The sequence below is a fragment of the Rhinichthys klamathensis genome, unplaced genomic scaffold (assembly GCF_029890125.1).
Source record: "Rhinichthys klamathensis goyatoka isolate OS25496 unplaced genomic scaffold, OSU_Roscu_1.1 h1tg000168l_1, whole genome shotgun sequence".
In the NCBI taxonomy this organism is placed as follows: Eukaryota; Metazoa; Chordata; class Actinopteri; order Cypriniformes; family Leuciscidae; genus Rhinichthys; species Rhinichthys klamathensis.
Window position 1 is genome coordinate 97,589 of NW_026606699.1, and position 21,056 is coordinate 118,644.

Genomic DNA, 21,056 nt, shown 5'->3' on the forward strand with positions numbered 1-21,056 from the left:
GGCGCCAATGTGAGTGTGCACACCGACACGAAAAACGCCACGCGTAAAAGCGTCATTTTTTTAAAAGCGCCTCGGGTTCGTTTTTTTAGTTTGACGCGCCGCGTCAAAAACTATCCGACCAATGAGATTGGCGCTTTTGCTCACGTGTCTGGAGCTTCTGAAGTTACAGTAAAACACAACTTGGGGGCGCTCAAACACAAAACGGTCTTGCCGAGCACACATACGTAACGGCGAAGAAGATATACGCCAAGTAGCGTCTACACTGCCGGGAAGAAATAAGACGAGGAAGATGCAAGACAAGAATCTTGATAAAAGAGAATGTTATGGAGTGGTATTGCAGAGCAAATGGGCGCCATCTAATGTCAGGGAATGGGTTGGCATGTTCACTTGGTTCATCGTTAGCGAAAATCGCTTGGGTGTGAATACAAAAAACGTGTTGAAAAACGCTGCCGAATAACGCGCGCCGATATTCGTCCCGGTGTGTACGAGCCTTAAGGCTGTACAGGGTTAAACTTTTATGCTTTTTATATACATTTTTGGAGCTTGACAACATCCGTCCACGCTGACTTTAGTTGTATAGAAAACAGAAGTGTCAAATGTCCTTTTGTGATTCATAGAAGCATACCAAACATAATGGTAGTGTTCAAGTGCCTTTAAAGGTTCCTAATTTTCCTTTAAAGTCTAATTAGGTTTACAAGCATCCAAGGTAAAAAACGATTTAATTTTCTCAGAATATACATTTCAGCATCACCAGTGTCTAAACTGATCGATCAAGGATCCTGTCTCTCTAAACCCCTCCTTTCCGAGATCCTGCTCTGCTGTGATTGGTCGGATGGGCCCAGTCTGCTGTGATTGGTCGACCACTTACAGCGCATGTCTGAAACCAAACCCCCATTAGCATATAGCAAGAGTTTCAGCTCTTGATACACTGCGGTCTTACCTTATCAATGTCATCCTTTGCTTTCACAATGCAGAAAACACAAACCAAACTCTTCCAGTCTCAGCTACAACTACAGTGTTTGTGGGCAGGACAAAGTAGTCGTCGTTCACAGGCAGCCAATGAAGACCATAGTCTGGCATTATGCAAATTTGTTACAAACCTACATAGGTTTGTGCAGGAAGTGAGACTGGCAATAACTCAATTGATCGTGCACTTTGATCTTTGAAACTTTGCATTCACAAACAGCTGAAGTATATCACACACTACATGAAAGGTAATATCCAAAAAAAAGTATAATAGGGGCACTTAAAAGAATGTCATGCTTTATTTGTATGTTAATAAAACATGAGTTTTGTTAACCCCGTCCATATGCGATCACAGATACCTGTACCTGCTGTTCTCGGACGACGACCTGCTGTCTCTTGAGGACTGGGTGTTTAACACGGAGGCTCACCCGCTGCCCGTCGTACGCAAAACCTGCCTGCAGGAGCACAGCACCAGGCCAGACGACGGACAGACGACCCTGGAGTAATATCCACCGTTACACACACAAACACACACACATGAAACATGGATTCAAAGGCAGGGCCGCAACCTCACGGTCTTGACTTGGATTCTCAGCTCCTTTCCTGTAAAGGATCTCTTTATATATACGCTGTGATTGTATATCTCTGAGCCGAGACTTCCTGCTCTCCTCGGTGGGCAGAAGCCAGCGCAATTTTCCGTGGACAATCAGTGAAACGTGACTTTCATGAGAAGAGCACCTTTTTTCTTTGCTGCTTTCCTCTGTGAGGAAAAAAAAAACCGAATAACTTGCAGCCCCGAATCTGTGGGAGGAGCACCGTATGATGGTGGGCCATGCTGAGCGAAAGAGAAAACCACTTTTCTTCACGTCACACCTGTAATTTATCTTTTCTTTCATCCTTTCATTGTGTATTCCTTTCCCACCTCTTCTGCCAAAGCGTTTGCGGTCTTTTTTATTTCATTTTCTCTCCCCATCCGTGATATTTTGATTTTGGGTCCAATTTTGTGGCATTCTTTTCTTTATTATTTCAAGGCAAAGCAAAGACAGGGGTATTTACAAAGGTTCCTTTGCAAAATGTATTGTACAAAATCCTTTCGTTTAAACAGGAATGATGTCATTTGCAGGGCAGGATTGTTTTATGTGATTCTAGTGCTCATATTCTTTACACTCGTATTTTTTAATGCTTTGACTGCGTCGTGAGCCTCGGTGTTGTGCACATCATGCCATGTTTCAAAGACCAGCATTACGAGAGTGGAAAAACACACTTGCACTGACACCGTATGGCCACTAGGGCTGGGCGATTATATGGAATATTGAATATTCGCTATATTTTTGCAATGATTTTTCCTGGAGACAATAATTGAATGCGCTTTTTTTTATTTGTCCATTAAGTTTCCTAAAGATTGTGTCGTCACACTAGTTTCATAATTCTTCTGTATCAAAAACAGCATTTAAGTTTGATTTATTTCCGTGAATTCATTGCATTATCACTCAGAAATGTTCTTGAAAGTCCCCTTTTAAAGCTTTTTTATATGGTTTTAGTGGAAATATTTGTTATATTGGTGCGTGTAAATGAAAATGATTCAGCTTTGAATAACATCAGTTTAACACTGTGTATCTTGATTAAATCAGTCCTGCATATTTTAACCCACAAAAAAAAAAAAAAAGTGAAATTGCCTGTGATTTTAGCACTATAGCCCAGCCCTATCGACCACAGTCGGCTCAAAGCATCGATGGTGAAAAGTTGTTCTCCGGGGGTTTCCGTCCCCAAAGCAACGCCGTCCGACACAGTAATGGTGGAATAAGTCTTTACATGATGAATGTGCGTGATTCATGTCATTAATTGTTTCTATTTTCTCTCTCTTTCTCTTTTCTAATTTTTATGGACATTTATGAAAGACTCGTTCTTTTCGTTTTCCTCAGGTGTTTCTGTACAAGTTTTGATTACAGTTATTTGCACTATTCATTACGGTAGTGCTGATCATTGTTAATTTTAACATCTCTCATTGTTAAATATTTTCAAATACTGGTAAAAGATCTGTGCGATTTATACATTTAAAACGAGTGCACAAAATCTCCCAAGTGTCTTTTTTTTTCATTCCCTGCATTTCCACCAGTTCACATTAGCTTTTAAAACATGTTATTAGTCTTCGACCTGCGTTGAGTGCCACTTACATCCTCAAAATACTGCACACGATTCATAGGTTTTGGCATGAATAGTGTGTACTTTGGTGACCCCCATTAGGTTTTATAAAGTATTAGATCCACAAATCCCAGATAAACAATCACATCTATTACTTTAGTACATCCTAGACATGCCCACATCGCATTACTAATTATTGCTGTTACTCATCACTAGCTCTCACTGAAAATGTATGACTTTGGTTGCTTCACTGCAATTTCTGCATCACCAAACTAAATTGCAAAAAATAATGACCGTTTTCGAACAGGTTTCCCTAAACATCCTGTCATTGGCCAGACAAGCTGGTAGTCCCACCCCAAATTCGCATCATTGGTTGAATCGATGTTGCATACTTAAAGAAACAGATCAATGTTTTGAAAGTGTCACAGCGTTACACTTTTTCTATGATTGGTTATACTCAGTGTCTGCATATCAATCTGGGCAATGAGAGTGTACTTTAACATCAACATTAATTTTAATGTGCAACATTAAAAATTACACACTTCACCTTTAAAGTCCCCATAAAATCTAAATGTAAGTGTTTATGCTAGTCTTACTGTTATCTATATGCTAGTGTGCTCCAAAACAATGACAGAATTCGCATTTAGAAGATATAAGCGTTCAAAACGTACAATGTAAAAAAAATCTGTAGAAATTACAGTATTACTGGCAGCTGCTTGCCAGTAACTTACTGTAGTTTTAAACTGGTGTTATTTACTGGCAACAGTTTGTTCAAAGTTAAATGAACATTAAACATTAACAAGTCTTTATCTTTACAGAATAAAACTAAAATAACAGCCTCATGCAAAGCATTCTGGGAACCAAAATCTGAAGGAAAAAAAAACAGAAAAAGGTTGATGAAGATTTCTGGTTCCCAGAATGCTTTGCATTAGATTGTTATTTTATAATTTTATTCTGTAAAGACAAAGACTTGTTAATGTTTAATGTTCATTTAACTTTGAACAAACTGTTGCCAGTAAATATACATCAATTTAAATCTACAGTAAGTTACTGGCAAACAGCTGCATAACTACAGCAATTTTTTTACAGTGTAGTCTTTCACTTCCATGGATAAGTGATTTTGATGACATCACTTTGGCACTTTAGCTTCTTATCAGATTTTCTGTCCAATCAAATGCTCTCTAGAATCAGAAGCCCCGCCCCCTACATTACAAATAGACGCTGAAGCTGCTGCTGAAATCAGCCACTTGTTCACACTTGTACTATTTTCTACATGATGAATGGCACTTGATGCACTATATAGGGGATAGGCAACGATTCAGACAGTGCAAATATGTTTTCAGCTCCGGTCCAGAGACACGGCAGCACAGAGCGGATCATATGCGCGTTTCGGCGCACACCACAAAACGTATCGGATCCATTTGAATTCTGCCCAGAATGCTGTATTTTAAAGTGATATGGAGGAGATTAGGAGGAAACTGCGGCTTTACCGAGCTCAACGGCTCTGGTCGAGCTGTGATATAAACTAAACACTACTGGCTATTTAAAAAAGGGGTGGAGCTGTTCGATATGTCCCACCCTGTCTTACGGTTTCAGTGGAAATGACATCAACACACTGAATAATGCTGCACGATTCAAAGCACTTCAGTGGGCCTTTATGAGACTCTCTGGACCTGCAGCTGCACATCAGTTTCAGCTCGACTGAAGCATCATCAGCGCTGCCTTGCAGATCCAACCAACAGCTCCATACAGCGGACCTCTCGGGCCCAAGACAGCTCTGCGAGGTCAATTCTGTTAGTCGTTGCATTTCAAATGATATTGCATCCACAGTTTTGCCACTAAGGGCTCTGTAACTGCTCTCTTCTATGCCTTTTTTCCTCTTTCAGGTCAATTTCTGTCATGGTGCATCAGCAGTTTGAAGGGAATCTGCATGCAGATCAGTCTCAGCCATTCGATGAGCACGTTGAGTACCGTTACAGTAACACAAGTGTATTTACATTTGCATTCTATGTTTCTCTCCTTACTGCACACCTTCCTCTTTCCTGTTGAAATTAACCTGAAATGGCAATGGTGGTAACCATTTCACTTCCACAATTTGATGCATTTCTTAGTGAAACGTAAGCCCTATTCGGATGGGACTAGTTTTCTAAACAATGTTTAGTTACAACTCTCATCTGTGATTTCATGTACCGTTTCGGAATGGACTGCCGAGTTTATTACTGGGAGTGGGAGTGTGTGTTTTAGATCAGTGGTTCCCAACCTTTTTTTGTCTGAGACCCCTTTTTTCCCAAGAAAATATTTTAGGGCCCCCCTTCACATTTAATGATATTATCGCTCTTGTAAGCTTGCAGCAAGGATGACAAAATATATATATATTTTTTTTCAAACAAACAGTATGTTTATGCACAAATAATAGCCTATAATATTGAAAATACAATAACAAAAACCATCAGTAGGCTCTTTGTAATTTAAAAACGTAAGCCTAGGAGAAGCCTATAAATTGGTCCTATTTGAAATGCAAAAACAAAAATATGAAGAGCTATTCTTTAAAAAAAAAAAAGAAAGAATGCTATTACTAAATGACTGTTGTCTGGGGCCTCAATACTTGCATGTTATTTGTGAGGCTTTATTTTTTACGCTTTTGGCGCAGGAGCGAGCGATAATAAACTTGAATTTATTAACAGAATAATGCGTCTTTCGGAAGAACATTGTAGCCGGAACTACTTCTCTCTGTGTACGTCTATGACGAGTCACGCAGGTACTGGGCTACTCCGCAGCGGCAGCGATCCGAACCAGTGTAAAATAGTCCCAATGTAAACACTTATTATAGGTGTACCATAGTGGTTCAGGATAAGACAAAAACACGGATTGGAAAATGGATTCATGATGAACTCGCTCATTATATACATTTTGTAAATTTTGAACAGAAATAAGTTAAGGACTTTTATTTAATGCTCATTGCTCAAACCTTTCAAAATATGACGCGACCCCCCACAGAGCTCGCTGAGGCCCCCTTGTGGGCCGCGACCCCCCTGTTGGGAACCGATGTTTTAGATTTACAGAAGGTCACGTGCTGTGCCTGACACTGATATTAACATAAAGCAATAAGCCCCTTGAAGCCGTGTTTTACAGTGAATTTATAACAGCTAAGGGGCGTTGTTAGGCACGACGTGGAGCGGAGTGCCTAAAACCAATGGGCACTCCAATGCGCATGTTTTGGACCCTTTTATAAAACGGGAACTCCATGAAAATATTCATTTTTAATATTTATTTTATTCATAAAATAAACACCAGATACAAAAAATGTACCATTATAACACATTTATTCCTCCGCCAAGCAATGTACTTCCAAAGAGTTGTGCAGTAGCCTAATAATGTAATGCGGTCACAGGTGTGTGTTGTGTGTTTGTTGAGTAATTTACAACGGCTTTGTACGCGGCTCAACCAATCAGAATCAAGGACCGAAATTATCCGTTTTATAATGGGCAGTTTCCACTATTTGGCTCTATTTATTAATTTTATAATAAAAAAATGTCGCCGGATAGCCTACCATCCATATTGAAATGAAATGAAAGCATCCCAAAGATCGGTGCGCAAACGATAGCTCAAGTCAAAAAGACACATGAGGAGGAGCATTAGTAGTATAATACAATATCGGCAATCAGGCATTCGACTTCGGAAGGGATTGCTGAAAAACAAAACAGTAAGTAATTTGCCCTGGAGTTTTTTTTTTTACTGAGGTTGTGTGAGGAAAACACAGACAACATGTCAGATTCGGACAGGATTACAATCACAAAGTGCGCCTGGGAAACATGAACCTCTCTAACATCCTCCATGAAAACTAGTCTCGTCCGAATAGGGCTGGATGAGTAAAAAATACAGTGTATGCTGAAAAAAAATGGTGTAGGATTTACTTTGAAAGAGTTTTCACTCAGGAATTGCTAGTAAATTTCACAAATAATAACAAAGAAACGGCAAGTAACTATGAATTAAATATGAAATTTTGAAGTAGCCTAGTTCTAAAAACTACTTTAACTAATTTCAAATGGAAATATAGTAAGGAATTTGTGACATCAAGACAGTTGAAAGTTATTATATTTTATTATTAAGACATTATTATTCTGTGGAATAGCGTGCACTGATGACTTGTCCACAATAAGACGAGGAACATGAATTAAGAAAGTAAAAGTCTTGATTTTGAACTTTAAAGTCATAAAAAAACAGCATTAAATGAAGTTTTTTAATAGTAATAAGCATCAGTGTTAATGATGGCTGTGTGAGATGAGAGGTTTGTGACTGAAATCTGCTCACAGGAGGTTGATTACACCTGTAATTGATGGAGTCTGTCGGCAGGATAAACGAGTTTCCCGTAATTAGCACAGCAAAATGAATGGTGGGATTTTGTTACCTTTCATAAAGTTCTGTAAATGTATTGCTGCGTATACATTCATTCAATTTTCTTCAGCTCTCGGCTGATATCAGTTATTTTAATTACACATGTGTGAATATTAATTCTCAGTGACTTCCATTCAGGGTTGATCAATTATGTTTCCCTAGTTTGTCATCACAATTACGTGAAAGGTCTCTCTATGGATCAATTATACTTAATGAGTTTACTAAATTATACTTTCTATGTCCAAAGAGGACATTTATTGATAGCAAGACTCGTTCTGAGCGTGATCCACAGTGTGATGTGGGTTTTTACCCAGAAACCACTAAGACTGACCGAAAAAAATGATGCAAAAAAAAAAATTCACAGCAAGTAAAACATTGAATTAAATGTGAAATTTTGAAGCAAATAGTGTTTTCATGTAAAACATACAGTACTCCAATAACTCTTTCTGTGAACCTGATTCATAACATTTCATCATAAAGGCATAATACAGCGGATCAAACCAATGCATGAAAAATAATACAAGTAAAATATGCACAAAAAAGTGTTTTTTTTTTTACATTTTAGCTGCAAATAGAGATAAATTCTTTAATTTGTTGTGCTGCATGTTAAAGTGTGTCTTGTGGCTCTTTTCCAGATATCTGTGACACAAACGCTCCATTTTCCCACTTTGAAGTCTGTGAAAGTCATTCACGGTTAATAATAACAATATGGACAGACATAAGCAAAAATATTAGTAATAAAAAGTCAGTTTCACCACTGTTTCTAGATGATTACATGAATAAGTCTGTAAATAATCACAGGTTTCATTCTTTAGTGATCCTTTAATGCATTATACTCTTAGAGTAAAAATATCTTTGAGATGCATTATATAATATAATTTTGAATGCATTATGCAATGCGTGATAAAATGCTGGAAGTGAAGCTGGTGTGCAGTTGTTCAGTGTGCCGTGCACTCACACACACTCACACACACCTCCTTCAGTTGCTGTTGTCACTGGCAGTGACCAGGGAAATATGAGCTGAATAATGCAGGACTGTTCCCGTCTCCTCCTGCATTTGTTCCTGAGCCGTCATGCTCTGTGGCTTCTTATTCCACTCTTTCTTCTCACATTGTGTCTGTTCGGTTTCATGGGTTGTTGAGCATCGCCTCTCAATTTTTTTCTCAGGGTTGCTAGTTGGAAAAAAATGGGTCACGAAAAAGAGTTTCTCATTTTTAGAACAACTCTCGTAGTTTGTGTAAGGGATTTGTTCACCTAAAATATAAAGTGCAGCACCCTCGAGTCATAACTTCTGTTATGGGGCTTTTATGATCTGGTATGTTTGGAGCCAGACAGTCATGGTTAGTATGAACTATAATTGAAGATACTTAGAAAATAACACCATGCAGGTTTGTAGTAAAAAAAAAAATACAGGGTGAATTATTTCTTCAGGAGCTGGTGTGCACTTAATGTTGAGAAACATGTTTTAATCATGATTTGTGTTTGTTTGTGCTCGTGTTTCTCCAGAGGTCTTTCCTCATGATGCACTTTGATTATTCTCTATCATCTATTTTTTCTACAGACATACTTGGATCATAACATATTTCCCAAATTCTCTTTTTTCAAGCACTTACATCAATTATGTGTTTCTCCAGACAGAGATACAAATTGGTACACATATATTTGAGTACCAACATTTGAGCAACAGGATAAATTTGACTTTTTGGACAATGATTTTTGAGACTAGTTCAAAACATGGCCTACGATCATCTGACATTAGTTTTGGGGGGGAAACAGAATTTCCCTTTTGAAATGAATCAGAAATGATCACTATGTTCTGAATACGAATGTCTTTCTTCTAAATCTTGTAACATGTTTGTCAGTTTTCAGTTTGAAACCATCCTTTAATTCATTCCTAATTGGCTGAACGCTTGATTTGTTGATGTTTATAATCAATATTTGACACATTCATTTTGGGTCTGACACATGGAGTTTTATGGCAAATGGAAGAAGCATGAGGTTACATAACATAACATAACATTAATACTCCTGAACTCTTCGCTACATGAACTTTCTCTTTTTCACAATTTTGTTACAGTGCTCTAGCCTGGGTTTCCCCATACTGCCTTTGCGTAGCTCGATTTTCTTCACGCTGCTGGTAGTCTGGATACCATGGACCAAATTTTCGCCTCAGCGAGGGGACCAATCACAGAACGGGGAGGGAGCAGCAAGACGATGACGACGTCTGTGACACACCGAAGCAGTTTGTTTATACCAAGGGGGTAATCCATCGACTGGAAGTTGAAGCCGGCCGTGTGCCGCCATCTTGTAGCAGAACTTCACTTGCGTTAGCATTTCCATTGACTCCCATTCATTTTGGCGTCACTTTGACAGCGAATAACTTTACATCTGAGGCGTTTAAAGACTCCATTTGTCCATTATTTATTTCTAAAGAAACACGACAATGTATATAGTGCTCCATTACCTTCTATGTTACATTATGGCCCCGTAGAAACAGTTTTTGTAAAAATAGGCTAACGATTGCGTCATAACCACTCGACTCTCTGTCGCGCTGTACAGAAATGACCGTACAGACAGGAGGAGAAGCTCGCAGGCGATCGGGGGGGCGTCCCGTCAAGAGAGAAGCCCATAGATAATGAGTCCATAAAAGCAACGGGATACTTACTCCTGCTCACTCACGCCAAAGAACTCTTTGCTCAAGTTCCCCGTCTCTGCAAGATTAACGTTGGCAATTTTCACGCACAGCTACTAGAAGATTAACGTCTGTCAGACAGGTTGCTCACGTCATCAAGCTTAGTTTGAGTCGGTTTGAGTCTGCGCGTCAGGAACAGAAGTACTCAAAAATCGCTAAAAATGGGCTTCAACTGTCTCAACTGAGTTCCAATGAGATGGCTCTGTCCACTTCTTATACTGTCTATGGTTTATACCTATGGATCAAACATGGCAGCAGACGCGAAGTTACCTTTCCATGCAGACTTAGATACATATACATATAAATCTCTGACCCATCGTCTTCTTCCTCGTCTAATTTCTGTCGCTCTGCATGCGTCATCTGGTATAATTGAAACGATTGGCTATGAGCTACGTACAGGCGCATTTGATAGACATTCGTAGCACTCAATAAACGGCTCTGGGCATTCGTAAACCACGCCTCAAATACGAGAAAATGAACATGTGGTTCCCAGACCACGTCTCAATGTCAATGAGACGTGGTCTGACGTTAGCCAGGCTAACAGTACTCAAGAATCGGTGAAAATCCTTTCTTGTAAATTTTTAGCTGACATTGTTAGGGTGATGGATTTTCAATATCGATCAGATGCATTACTGTTATTTTTCTGTTTTGATAATTTGCTGCTCCTTTGACTACTAAACCATTTCCATTCATTTCATCACATCCCTGTAACTGATGCAACCTGTGTTACGGTGCACCGAGACCTGCAGGGCGTCAGAGGAATATCTCCAGCACAGTGTCAGAAAGCGAGAGTGCTGGCGCTCCTGATGCTCAGATTGCAGTTTTTTTATCCGGGTCACCCCTGCTTTATATGCGCTCAGGACCAGTGTTGTTTTTGGCAGCCCTTTTAGTTTTAGTCTTAGTCTTTTGGACGAAAATGCTTTTAAGTTTTAGTCACATTTTAGCCACTTATAAACTTAATAGTTTTAGTCAAGTTTTAGTCGACGAAAACACAAAAAGGTTTTAGTCAAGTTTTAGTCAATTTTAGTATTAAAAAAAGAAAAAAAGTAGTCTTTAACAAATTAATTTAGTTTGACAGGTTGTAGCAACTGTTGCAAATCATAAAACAACAGCTAACCTAAAAACCTTTGCATAATAAACTAGACTTTCTCATTGATGGAGATGCAAGGCAAGGCAAGTTTATTTATATAGCACATTTCATACACAATGGTAATTCAAAGTGCTTTACATAGGAGAAAATAAAATAATCAAAACAAATAAGAATAATTAAAACAGTTTAGAATAAAGAATAAAATAAAGTACAGATGCAGTGCTGCCATTGCCAAGCGGTACTTCATTGTCACATTGGGCAGAAACCTTTTATCCCCATATTTCAAGTTATATTTTTTCCATGAATATGAAATGCTATTTTCACCAGTAATCCCAGTAATAAAGGAATGGCTTAAAGTTTAGACTGATCAAACCTGCACGCAAACAAGATGCATGAACAGACGGCAGACAGAGATGGTAACCGTTTCTGTAAAAATCATTTTACAGGCAATTTGCAGACATTTATTCTGCTTGTGTTTCATTGAGGCCCAAATGTGTCATTTCTGTGCCACTAAATGGAATTAGGATAATAATGTTTCCAAAGCATGCATGAAAATGAATAAAATTTTTAGCCATAACAGTTTGTCTGTTAAAAACATTTTTTATTAGTTTTAATAAAATAAGCATGAACTGAAATAAAATATATAAAAAAAAACGTTTTAAATCAGCTCATTGCCAACATTTATATAGATAAACTAAAACTTAAGAAAAACTACATATTTTTTAAAAAACTAAAACATTGACAAAAACTTACAGAAAATATTTAAACAAAATCTAATTAAAAATATTTGAAAACATTTGTCTTGTTGAAAAGCATCAATAAAAACATTCCTCATCTATCATAAAATGCGTTAAATAGACTGAGGGCAAGATTTTAAAGTCTATTTTAGTGTTCAGTCACCATGATTTTGCCAAGTCAGAAATGTTCCTGGATATATTTTGGTAACATATTTTGTTGATCCCGGGATGACATTTCTGTTTGAAAATGTAGTCCTCCTAATCCTATCCCTACCCCTAAACTTAAACTTGAACTTACACCCATAAGTTATCCCTGTTCCACTTTATTTTACAGTACGTGCACTTAAATGTAATTACTGAAGAAATTGGGTAATATAAGGTAACTAGTTTAAGGTTAGGTTAGGGGTAGGTTCAGAGTTACTATAGTTATTACCCAGTTATTGTAAATACTATAATAAGTAAAGTACATACAGTAGTAAGTACATGAGGAACAGGACTGTAAAATAAAGTGCTCTTATCCCTAAAATGGTAAATAACACTGATGTAGAAGCACATAACCCTGATTTTAATCCTAAACTTGACAGAAACTTGTTCCTCAAACCTGATTGGTTGATTGAAATGTTGTTCCAGGATCAACAAAGATGTTGATCTGGATCCATGTTGTACTTTTTGAAATCATGATTAATCATCTTATATCCTACATGATTAAATGATGTTGCATTTTATCATTTGCATGTTGTATTGTTTGTATCCCGACGGGCTTGTGTCCTACCGTTTGAAGAACTGAAAGAAGAATGCTTCTCTATCTGGACCAGACAGCTCAGTTTGAGGCGTAAAATGAAGTGAGACACTTTCAAACAGACTGGTCCCTCCAGCAGCACCTGATGTGGGTTTTGTGTCCGCCGGCTTCAGGACTGTAATGAGAGAACAGAACAATCTGCAGAAAACTGGCTGCACTGAAAGAAAAGCGTTCTCATATCCTCCATATGAGTCTGTGTCTCCTCTCCTGTGTTTCAGTCAAGCGCTCAAGAGCCCCTCCAAATGCTTTGGCTCTTAATGGTTTTGTTCACTTGAGTGATCCAGGGGCCCGGTGTTTGGCTCCGCACGGATGTCTGTGGGGTTTCAGGACCAGCCAAACCTCGAGCCTGCAGTCCAACTTCATTGTACTGGTGATGTTTGTCGTTTTTTTATAGTTTCATTAAGTTTCATTAAATAAAAAAATTGGATAAATGAATATTTATATATTTTATTATTGTTTTATTCTATTCAAATATTTTGAAATACATTTGAAATACAATTTAAACAAACTATATAATTTATTTTATGTATTAAATCAAAGTGCCGTTTTTTTATATGAACATTAACTAAACTAATTTTATTATTAGAGATTAAGATTAATAACTTAAAGTCCCCCTGTAGTCAATAATTGTATCCCTTGAAACTCATCTTTGATCACCAAAATGACATATTTAAAAGTAATTCCTGTGAAAATAATTTCCTCAAGCCTTAAAATAGCTGGAATGTAACTCTACACCATTGCTTCATTTAGATGAATATGCAAATGAGTCTCCGCTTACATTCAATCACACAAGCTCAGAATACCTGATCCACTCGCTCAACTTCACCGCATTAAATGCTACACAATAGCAAGTGGAAATGCTGGTTTAATTTTTATTTATTTTTTGTGGATGTTTATATGTTGATGTTCTTAATATTGTTATACATGTGTGTTTGTATTATGTACGCATCTATGGTGGAAACAAATTTCCTCTCGAGGACAAATAAATCATCATCATCATCATCATTCAGCCATATATGTTTGAACCAGAAACTAATTCAGAAGAGGAAGAGTGAATTATACAGGCTCGTCTACAGGTCCATGTATCAGAATGGTGATGCTTTTATGTATCTCTCAATGTCGGACACATAACGGTAATTAATATGATTAGCCTTTGGCTTGACTACGTTATCAAACAGCTAATAATGTGTTGCTAATGTTACTCAAACCGTGTTCCCGTTCGCCATCTCAGAGTCAGACAGCTGCCTTCCAACAATCAGCATCCTTACAAAGAGAAAGGCTTATAGTTCATCATAACATTGTATGATTGTATTAACATTCTTCTCGCAAAGCGTCATATGACTTCAGAAGAGTACATGGACAACTGTTATGGGCTATACGTCTGAAAACTTAATAGGAAGTGACTCGACGCTGGCCTATCACTCCATGACTTCACAGGCAGTGTTTGTACATGAAGGTACCTCACGAAATTGAACTGGTTGCAGTTCCACTCTGGTTCCATATGAGGGCGCTCACAGGACGAGTGCAGAATGAATGGAGGTCTATGGAGCTATACCCCTCAAAATCCTTTTCTCAGGATATCATTTTTTGTCTAGTATTTGAATGTTGTATTCGAAACGAGATGCAAAGAAATTACACATTGTTGGCTGTTAGATTTTTTAGAGTCACTTATTTGTTATAAAAATTCTTTTAAATGTCAATGACGTCATACACATCGTACGATCGGAGATACTGCTTAACGGCAATCCTTCGCGCTCTGCACTTCCCTTTCTCTCGAGACAGCGGACACAGGTAAATACACGCTAGAAGAGTTTTTGTAAAACTAAAGTTCTTAACATTCTGCTCCCGCTTCGGATGCCACGATGCCATCAAGCGGTATCTCTGGTCGTAATCAGTCATTCACTGACCAATCAGCGTTCATTAGCAGAATGCTAGCTTGTTATGGGCAACAACAACTCAACCTGTAAGACATCGAAAGGACATAAGTACTCGTTCATTCAACTTTCGACCTATAAGTTATAACCCATGTTGAACTTGCAAAACCTACAATCAAATCTGAGATTTCTCAACGGCAATCGGGTGAAAGAGACACATTTAGCCGTCTAGCTCCATAGACTCCCATTCATTTTGCACTCATGGGCGATCGCCCCCAGTGGAACTCTGGTGGAACTACAACCAAAATTCGGTACAATAGGACTTAAAGGGGTGGTTCAGAATTTTGGACATCGGGCCTCATTTCCAAGTTAGCCTTAGTGTTATTTATCAGTGGAGACAGTTTTCAACAATTTTCATCCAGTCGTTCCAGTTGCATAGTTCGCAGGTGCTAGGCTAGCTCGAGTCAACGGTAACTGCTAGCCTGCCATTAAAAACAGTTTTACCCACTCCACAGTTCACCAAAAGCAAATAAATTATAACGCAAGACTATCGATGTAAATGTCTGTTAAGAGAATGATGTTAAAAATCAAACTACCCTTTCATTGCATTGCAATAGTTATACTTTGTTCCCTGTATTTAGTAGCGCAGTCTACAGCAGCGGTGGAGTGATATGTAGTTACCTAGGCAACCGATAGAGGTAGTGAGAGAGAGTTAAGCCCCTTTCACACAGCGCTTTGAACCCGGCAAATTGCCAGAGTGCCTTCTGTGTGAACGCAAACACGACCCGGGATTGATGCCGGGTTGGGGACCTAGTAACATTGCCGTGTTCAGACCCGGAACGCGCGCTGTGTGAACAAAAGCCAGAACCAATGCCGTATAAGGGGTGTGTCGTAGTGAGGATTCACGAGCCTTTGCAATGACGTAGTTATCGTGCGACTCAGTTACTCTAGAAGAAAGTTTGTGTTCTTCATCGATACAAGAAAGAACGAAAAAATGTCTGCAAACTGGACTTAAGTAGAGACCCGGCACATCCAACGTCACGCGTCTTTCCGGAACGGGTTGTGTGTGAACGCGCTCTCTGATTCCGGCAAATCACTGGCAGTGTGAATGAAGCAAAATCAAACGAACCCGGGTCAAATCCCGGGTCACTTAATCCGTGTATTTTCTGGAATCTCTGTGTGAAAGGGGCTTTAGTGAGAGAGAGAGGTAGAGAGAGGTAGTGCAGGTAGTCCCGACTGTAGTGCGCTTCGGTTCTGTGTTTACTTTTCGGCGCAGCACTACTAACCGGAGCAAAGTAAAATCCCGCCGCTGCTGAGAAACTAGTTCCTGTAAATATATTGCGATCATTGAGATGCAAGAGTAGTTTGATTTTTAACATCATTCTCTTAACAGACATTTACATCGATAGTCTGGCGTTATAATTTATTTGCTTTTGGTGAACTGTGGAGTGGGTAAAACTGTTTTTAATGGCAGGCTAGCAGTTAGCGTTGACTCGCGCTAGCCTAGCACCGGCGAACTATGCAACTGGAACGACTGGATGAAAATTTTTGAAAACTGTCTCCACTGATAAATAACACTAAGGCTAACTTGGAAATGAGGCCCGATGTCCAAAATCCTGAACCACCCCTTTAATAGGGAGTGGCCAAGCTCTCCGTAGACGGGCTCTGGTGACGGTTTAATGATCTACAGCAAAATAGAGAGTTTGAACGGTAGTGTATATACAATAAAATTTCTCAATCTCAATATTTTTTAAGCATATTTATTTAGACAAATTACTATATATAATATATTAATTATATTTATTTAAAAATGATTTGAATATTGTTAAAATAAGCTGAAAAATATTGAGCCTTTTTTTTTTTTTTTTTGTCTGGCTAAAAGTCATGTTGGAGGATGATCTGTGTTAGCGTAATGTATTAGTTTGATTCTGAGATGTCACTGGTAGAAGTATATCTGTGAGGTCATGTGACAGCCTGAGGCTTATTGAGGGCAAAAGTTCTGGTCTTATGGCACATGCTCTTATTAGAAAAGCGAATTGAATTTGCATAGCTACACCACACAGCACTGGTAGTGATGTGACGGCGTGTCGAGCGGGTCACAGGTAATGACACTAATGACAAATCTGTGCTACTAATTTGCATGTAAATAGCTGTCTTTATGGTGGGCGCACTGGTGCAGACTGTAACAATGTGATTACATCTCGCTTCGCAGCGTGAGCTGCTCTTTCTAATCTAATGAGTGGTATGTGGCGGACCTATGGGCACAGTTCTGGCTCGAGATAGAGATGAGTGTGAAACATGACGTGGGCTAAACACAGAGAAATTGGCCTCTGTGTCCTTTAGAGCACTTCACGACAGGCTGCAATCGCATTTGGAAGACGTCTGGTATGTTTCTGGTGTCATTTAAGAGAAAAGATTATTTGAGGTTAGAAAAGTCAGAAAAAGAGTATTCAGTTTTAAATGTATTATCCTTAAAGATACGTGTTTTTAGGGGGGGGTTGCATGTTTATTATTTTGTTTTTGTATTGAATCTTGCATGTGATCATGGTCATCATCTTGCTTGATGCAACCAAATTAACATATTTAAATATGAATGATGAATGACTACATTTCAGACTGAGAAAAACAGGCAAAAAGCACAGACTTTGGGAGAAATCAAGGTGTGCGCTACTGTTCAAAAGTTTAGTGTCGATAAGATTTTTTGGAAACACTTTATTTTACAGTGTCCTTGTTACATATGTTACATGTACTTACCATAGTAATAACAGTAAATTATGCATTACATGCAACTAACCCTCAACCAAATCCTAATCCTAAGTACATGTAGTTAAATAATATTACACAGTACTTAAATGTATAATTACACTGTAACAATGACACCTTAAAATAAAGTGTAACTGATTTTTTTTAAATGTTTTTGGAAAAAAAGTACATTTAAATACAGTAAAAATAGTAAAATTTTGCAATATTATTACAATTTAAAATAACTGATTTGTATGTGAATATATGTTAAAATGTAATTTATTTCTGTGATCAAAGCTGAATTTTCAGCATCATTACTCCAGTCTTCAGTGTCACATGATCCTTCAGAAATCGTTCTAATATGATGATTTGCTGCTCAAGAAACATTTATGATTATCATCAATGTTGAAAACAGTTGTGCTGCATATTTTTGTGGAAACCGTGATTCTTATTGTCTGGAAAGCCCATTCAGAATAAACTTGATACGGTCATCGGTAGCCTAATATAAATGAAGCACAAAGATAGTGAAGGTCACGTGCTGCATTCGTCCAATCAGTGACATTAATACCGCAATTATGCAAATAAGGACGTTAAGGTTTCAGGAATGTCGAGTGTGAAACGTCATCTTATGAATACCCAGGATTATTTGTTAAATTATGAGCAGTGTGAAACGTGAAGCAAGATTACCGGGGTTTAGAATGACCCACGGTTAACTAGTTCAAGAGAGAAAAGCCCTTTTGAGCACAACAATTAACTGAAGAAAGGTTTTCATAAGAACATGGTCATTGTCTTGGATTATACTCTAATGAAACAGAATTCATTTTGTCCCTTACTAATGATCCCCAGTGTAAACTGTATATCACCCCGAGCGCAGAGCAGTCCAGCCAAGCAGGAGCACAACACCGGCGCTGCCTCAATTCAGCCTTTGTTCGGTTTAATGCGAGCGATTGCCGAGCCGTATAATCGGCGGCGCTAACCTTTCAGCAAAACACAAGCCGCCAGAGAAATACTACGAGCAATGAGGCCCATTATACTGGCCGAGCGGCCGTTTGTCTGCTGGATGTGGGTTTGTGTTCTGCAATTAGAAGGCATTATGAAGACTCAATTAAACAATTATGAGCTCAGCTCGGGCCTCAGCGCTCACAATCCCCTGAAATTCAAGAATGAAAAGGTTTCGTGCTTTCTTCATTGGATTTCCCCACTGTGGTGGGGTTTGATGTTGCGGTTTTGCAGTCAAAAAGCACTCGTTTACACTCGACAAATAATTTGAAGATTTGTATATTTGAATTGCGTTCAATTAGGTCAAATCTGTATTTGATAGAAATTGAATTCATTGATGATATAAACCTGGTTATTGTGCATTTAATACGCATTTAATTCATGTATGACTGACAAATACGCATCACGTTAAGTTTATTAGAGTGTAAAACTCTGTAATACAAATGCATGGACATTTTAAGTACAACTGAAATGCATAAATCTTAAATTTAGGCCTAAATATTGTTTTGAGTGTGCTGCTGTTTTGCAAAAAAAAGAATTTGTATGATGATAAATAGAGAGCATGCATGACATACAGTCAGGTCCATAAATATTGGGACATTGGCACAATTCTAATCTTTTCGGCTCTATACACCACCACAATGGATTTGAAATGAAACGAACAAGATGTACTTTAACTGCAGACTTTCAGCTTTAATTTGAGGGCATTTACATCCAAATCAGGTGAACGGTGTAGGAATTACAACAGTTTGTATATGTGCCTCCCACTTTTTAAGGGACCAAAAGTAATGGGACAGATTAATAATCATAAATCAAACTTTCACTTTTTAATACTTGGTTGCAAATCCTTTGCAGTCAATTACAGCCTGAAGTCTGGAACGCATAGACATCACCAGACGCTGGGTTTCATCCCTGGTGATGCTCACCAGGCCTCTACTGCAACTGTCTTCAGTTCCTGCTTGTTCTTGGGGCATTTTCCCTTCAGTTTTGTCTTCAGCAAGTGAAATGCATGCTCAATCGGATTCAGGTCAGGTGATTGACTTGGCCATTGCATAACATTCCACTTCTTTCCCTTAAAAAACTCTCTGGTTGCTTTCGCAGTATGCTTCGGGTCATTGTCCATCTGCACTGTGAAGCGCTGTCCAATGAGTTCTGAAGCATTTGGCTGAATATGAGCAGATAATATTGCCCGAAACACTTCAGAATTCATCCTGCTGCTTTTGTCAGCAGTCACATCATCAATAAATACAAGAGAACCAGTTTCATTGGCAGCCATACATGCCCACGCCATGACACTACCACCACCATGCTTCACTGATGAGGTGGTATGCTTTCATGAGCAGTTCCTTTCCTTCTCCATACTCTTCTCTTCCCATCACTCACTCACAAGTTGATCTTTGTCTCATCTGTCCATAGGATGTTGTTCCAGAACTGTGAAGGCTTTTTTAGATGTTTTTTGGCAAACTCTAATCTGGCCTTACTGTTTTTGAGGCTCACCAATGGTTTACATCTTGTGGTGAAGTCAGGGCCGGCGCTAGCCATTTGGGTGCCCTAAGCACAAATGCTTGGTGGTGCCCCCCCACTCCCAACCACCCACCCACCCAAAGAATAACAAGCTTTCAGAATTTCTTAGTTAGGTTCTCTTTACTTCCAAAACAACTGCTGCAAATAAATCATTTTACATTAACAATGGCACCAAATATAAAAAGAAATAAGTAATATAAAGGTTAAAATTATAAATACCAAAAACCACCACAATTACTAAAAACACAGATTTGGAACAAGAATGATATGTGTGTACTGTGCATAATTATTTTGTATATATATAAATACACATTTGCATGTATGTATTTAAGAAATATTTGTTATTTATATATAAAATATTTAAATTTATATATAATATAAATTATATATAATTATATACAGTATATACATGCAAATATTTCTTAAATATATACATGCATATGTGTGTGTATTTATATATACAAAATAATTATACCCAGTACACACACATATATCATGTAGACACAAACTTTTATTTTGGATGCGATTAATCTTTTCCCAGCCCTAATAATTTGACAACTCTGTGAATATGAAAATATACAAACGCTGAGATTTTTTTTTTTTTTTTTTTTCTAATTGCAGTTTCACCAACAGATGTCGCCCTTAGGCCTTGGCCTATGAACCTCTTGAAAATTATCCGCAACGAAAAAAACGTTTCTACGCGGTCTTCCTCTTCTTCTCAAACAAACTAACTGCATCTAAAACAGCCCAAGTTTCAAAATTCGAGAAACCCCCGGACCCCCGTTAAAATAAAAGATTCAACATGCAGGGCTAAAAAAGCCTCGGATCATTTGCACTACTAGCGACGCCCCCCTGGACATGCATTCACGACGCAAGGGCGCCCGCGCTACAAAACTAACATTTTTATTTAAAACATTGTCTACCTGCAAGCGACGCGCGAGTATCATCCCGCTGTCTCTTCTTTTTCCTTTTTTCCGCCCCCGACTCTTGGTGCCTTTTCGAGGCCATGTCTGAGGTCGGTGTCTGCCAAATTTTACATTGATTGAGGCATAATCGAACAGACCACTGGGAGGTGGGGAAGGGGGGCACCAGAGGG

The 21,056-nt window shown here is 38.4% G+C and overlaps 1 protein-coding gene across 1 annotated transcript in view; it reads left to right on the plus strand.

Annotated features, from left to right (window-relative positions):
• LOC130091504 (mannosyl-oligosaccharide 1,2-alpha-mannosidase IC) overlaps positions 1-1,770 on the plus strand; it is an 85,192-nt gene extending 83,422 nt beyond the window's left edge. The window contains exon 10 of the mRNA XM_056259410.1: positions 1,322-1,770. Coding sequence (XP_056115385.1) covers positions 1,322-1,472 — 151 coding nt within the window. The 3' untranslated portion in view covers positions 1,473-1,770. The remainder of the gene's footprint in view (positions 1-1,321) is intronic.
• The last annotated feature ends 19,286 nt before the right edge of the window (positions 1,771-21,056 follow it).